Source organism: Egretta garzetta, unplaced genomic scaffold (genome assembly GCF_000687185.1).
Source record: "Egretta garzetta isolate BGI_Z169 unplaced genomic scaffold, ASM68718v1 scaffold163, whole genome shotgun sequence".
NCBI lineage: Eukaryota > Metazoa > Chordata > Aves > Pelecaniformes > Ardeidae > Egretta > Egretta garzetta.
Window position 1 is genome coordinate 7,794,797 of NW_009259308.1, and position 2,743 is coordinate 7,797,539.

A 2,743-nucleotide genomic window follows, 5' to 3' on the forward strand; every position below is an offset into this window, starting at 1 on the left:
GGGTGCTGGGACCTACCGGGTGTCCCCCTCTGGCAGCACGACGGGTTTGTGGTCCAGGAACCGCTCAGCCTCGAGGTCCACAGGAACAAACATTATCTGAAGGGAAAAGAAACGCAGAGCGCAGGGGGTTGCACTGGGCATCACGGGGACCCTCGGCCCTCATTAGTGGTCAGAAGTCCGGGGTGACCCTTCAGCTGGATTTTCAGTCTTTTCCCAACACATTCGGATGTCTTGCTTGGAAGTGGTTTTTTGGGGGGGAGATCAATAAGGGATTGAATGAACTCAGTGCTACCTCACTCTCAGCACGTTGTCCCCAGCGGGGGTCATGCATGTCCCTGAGCCCAGGGGGGTCCCAGTGCCCACGGGGGAGGTCAGTGGCCAAGGACAACACCGAGTGTGCCCTGTCCTTGAGCCTCTGAGCATAGTGACAAAGCCACATCTGCCTCCTCGCCAGGGCTGAGCTCAGCTTTGGGGGGAACAGGGGTCAGCTTCACCCTGGTCCCAGGGGACTCAGACAGTCCCAGGGTCTCAGCTGCTCCCGGGTCCTGGGGTCCTATGCACCACCCCACGTTTCAGGGTGCAGCCAAGCTGTTGATGGGCCGTCCTGCGGCACTGAGATCAGCCTCACAGCCACCCTCTCCTTGGGAAAAAAACCTTTTCTGCCAGCTCTGTTTCCCGGGGCAGGGACGCGTGGCTGCCCTGCCGTGCCGGCGGTGCCCTCTGCCAAGGAGACCAGCAGGTGAGGGCTGTGCTCAGGGGGGCCGGGCCCCTCTGGACCTCCATGGCCATGACAGCCCCTTCTTCTGAAGTCCTGGGAGGCTGCCAAGCCCCCAGACCCCGCAGGTGCAGGGAAGGGGCTGGTTTGGGGGGGTTTTGCATGGGAGAGGTGAACACGGGCTGAGTTCCTTGAGCTTATTCCCCACCACCTGCTTGGCAAAGCCCCAGGCTCGGGGAGGTGCAGGGACACAGGGGGGCGAGGGAGCGGGGCTGCACCCTGCAGCCATCGGTGGGAGGTGTAGCAGGGTGAGAGTCCCCCAAACCAACACCTCCCCCTCCGGATCACTCCAGCTGGCTTTCCCCCAGGACCTGCCACTACCCCACCCTATGGATGGGGAAACTGAGGCACAGCCCAAGGCTACACGTCTGCAGTAGTGAAGTGGGATGAGGAGTTGAAGCCACCCAAACCCAGATGAGCCCTCGAGTCCCCTGAGGAGCGCGTCGGCCGAACGGACCCTACCTTTGGGTAGCACTGGCACATGCTCCAGGTGATGCCCACAGCTACGAGCAAGACGCCCAGGGCGCAGAAGGTAATGTAGATCTGGGGCTTTTCCACGCTCATGATGAAGAGTCCCGTCATCACCAGGAAGAAACCCAGCATGATGAACCCATAGCGAAAGGTCTTCTCCTCAGCCATGGGCACCAGGTGGGAGAGGCAGGGGAGGAGAGATGCCAGGAAGCCCGTTTACCTGTGGCTGCTGCCCGCTGAGCACACCTCCGGGGTAAGGCAAGGAGTGGTTTCTTTCTCTGGAGGCTGCCAGGGGCTGAGGATCAGCTGCACGTTGAGCCTGGTCCTGCCCAGGGCTGAGCCAGCCAGTTTTTAATGGGTTTGTAATGAATGCAAACACCAACCCGCCGTTCACACTCCAGTGAAGCCACCCGGCACGTGTCCGGGTAACCTTCCCTGCAGGCACGCGTGGCCGGACCCCACGCCTGGGGAAGGGACGGGGAGGGAGAGGGGGCACGGCAGCAGAGACGGGGACCTGGAGAGCAGCTGATCCTGATGGGATTTTCCCAGCCCTGGGGGCTAGAGCTGGACTTGGCCGTAAATCGGAGCTGGCAGAGCCCCAAAATAAGGGGAACGCCAGGGCGCAGCATGTTTTCAAGGGCTGCAGGGCTGCAGCAGGGGAGGAGGGAGTGCTCCAGGGTCTTTTTGGAGGCTGGTGGATTGGGAATAGCCCCTGCCTCACTCCAGCTGTGTGCTGGGGAACCATCAGTGTGGCTGCCTCAGTGGAGCAGCAACCAGGCTGCAAATGAGGGGCTAAGGCCAGGGAAGGTCTGTAGGGGGCCCAGGACAGCCCATTTCGGTGGGATGGAGCAACTGGCAGCAGCCCCCAATGGAAGTCGGCATTTCCTCTGGGCAAGGCTGCAAACCCCTCCGTGGTGGGCAGGGAGGGGCGTGAGCTGCTCAGGGTGTCTTTTTATAGGACACTGCCTGAAATACCAAGTGCACTTGGATGCCCTGAACACATGCATGAGCCACTGAACATCTCTAAACCAAATGAAGTGAGGCATGGGAGTCAGTACGGAGGGAAAGCAAGGTGGAAGGGATGGAGATATGGCTGGAAGGGGCATTGAAAAGGCAGAGAAGCAAACAGGGCGGCACGCAGCTGGTTTTCCTATGGGCAGAGTCCTCGCGTTCTTTGCGGCAGTTTTTATTGTATAGCTCTTGCTTTGAGTGGGCAGCCCCTGGCCTGATACGACCTCTCCAGAGTTGGTCAGAGCAGGGAAAAGTATCTGCAATCAGCAGTGGTTTTATTAAAAATACAAAGGCTTTCAAACATGCCAGTTACCCCCGCCGCTCTGAACGCATCACCCCCAGGACCCGCAATCCCGACAGCCCTGGACCGATTGCTCAGAAAGCTGGATGGATCCCGCCGCCTTCCCCCTCCTCGCCCACCCTCCTCTCGCCCCAGCAACGGAAGGAGCTCGGTTTAAAGCCAAGGGACCCGGCAGCCACCTGCAG

General features: G+C 60.3%; 1 protein-coding gene across 1 annotated transcript in view; it reads right to left on the bottom strand.

Annotated features, from left to right (window-relative positions):
- PCSK9 (proprotein convertase subtilisin/kexin type 9) overlaps nucleotides 1–1,414 on the bottom strand; it is an 11,646-nt gene extending 10,232 nt beyond the window's left edge. The window contains exons 1-2 of the mRNA XM_035891760.1: nucleotides 1,238–1,414; nucleotides 17–96 (exon numbers count right to left, since the gene is read on the bottom strand). Coding sequence (XP_035747653.1) covers nucleotides 17–96; nucleotides 1,238–1,414 — 257 coding nt within the window. The remainder of the gene's footprint in view (nucleotides 1–16; nucleotides 97–1,237) is intronic.
- Between the last annotated feature and the right edge of the window lie 1,329 nt (nucleotides 1,415–2,743).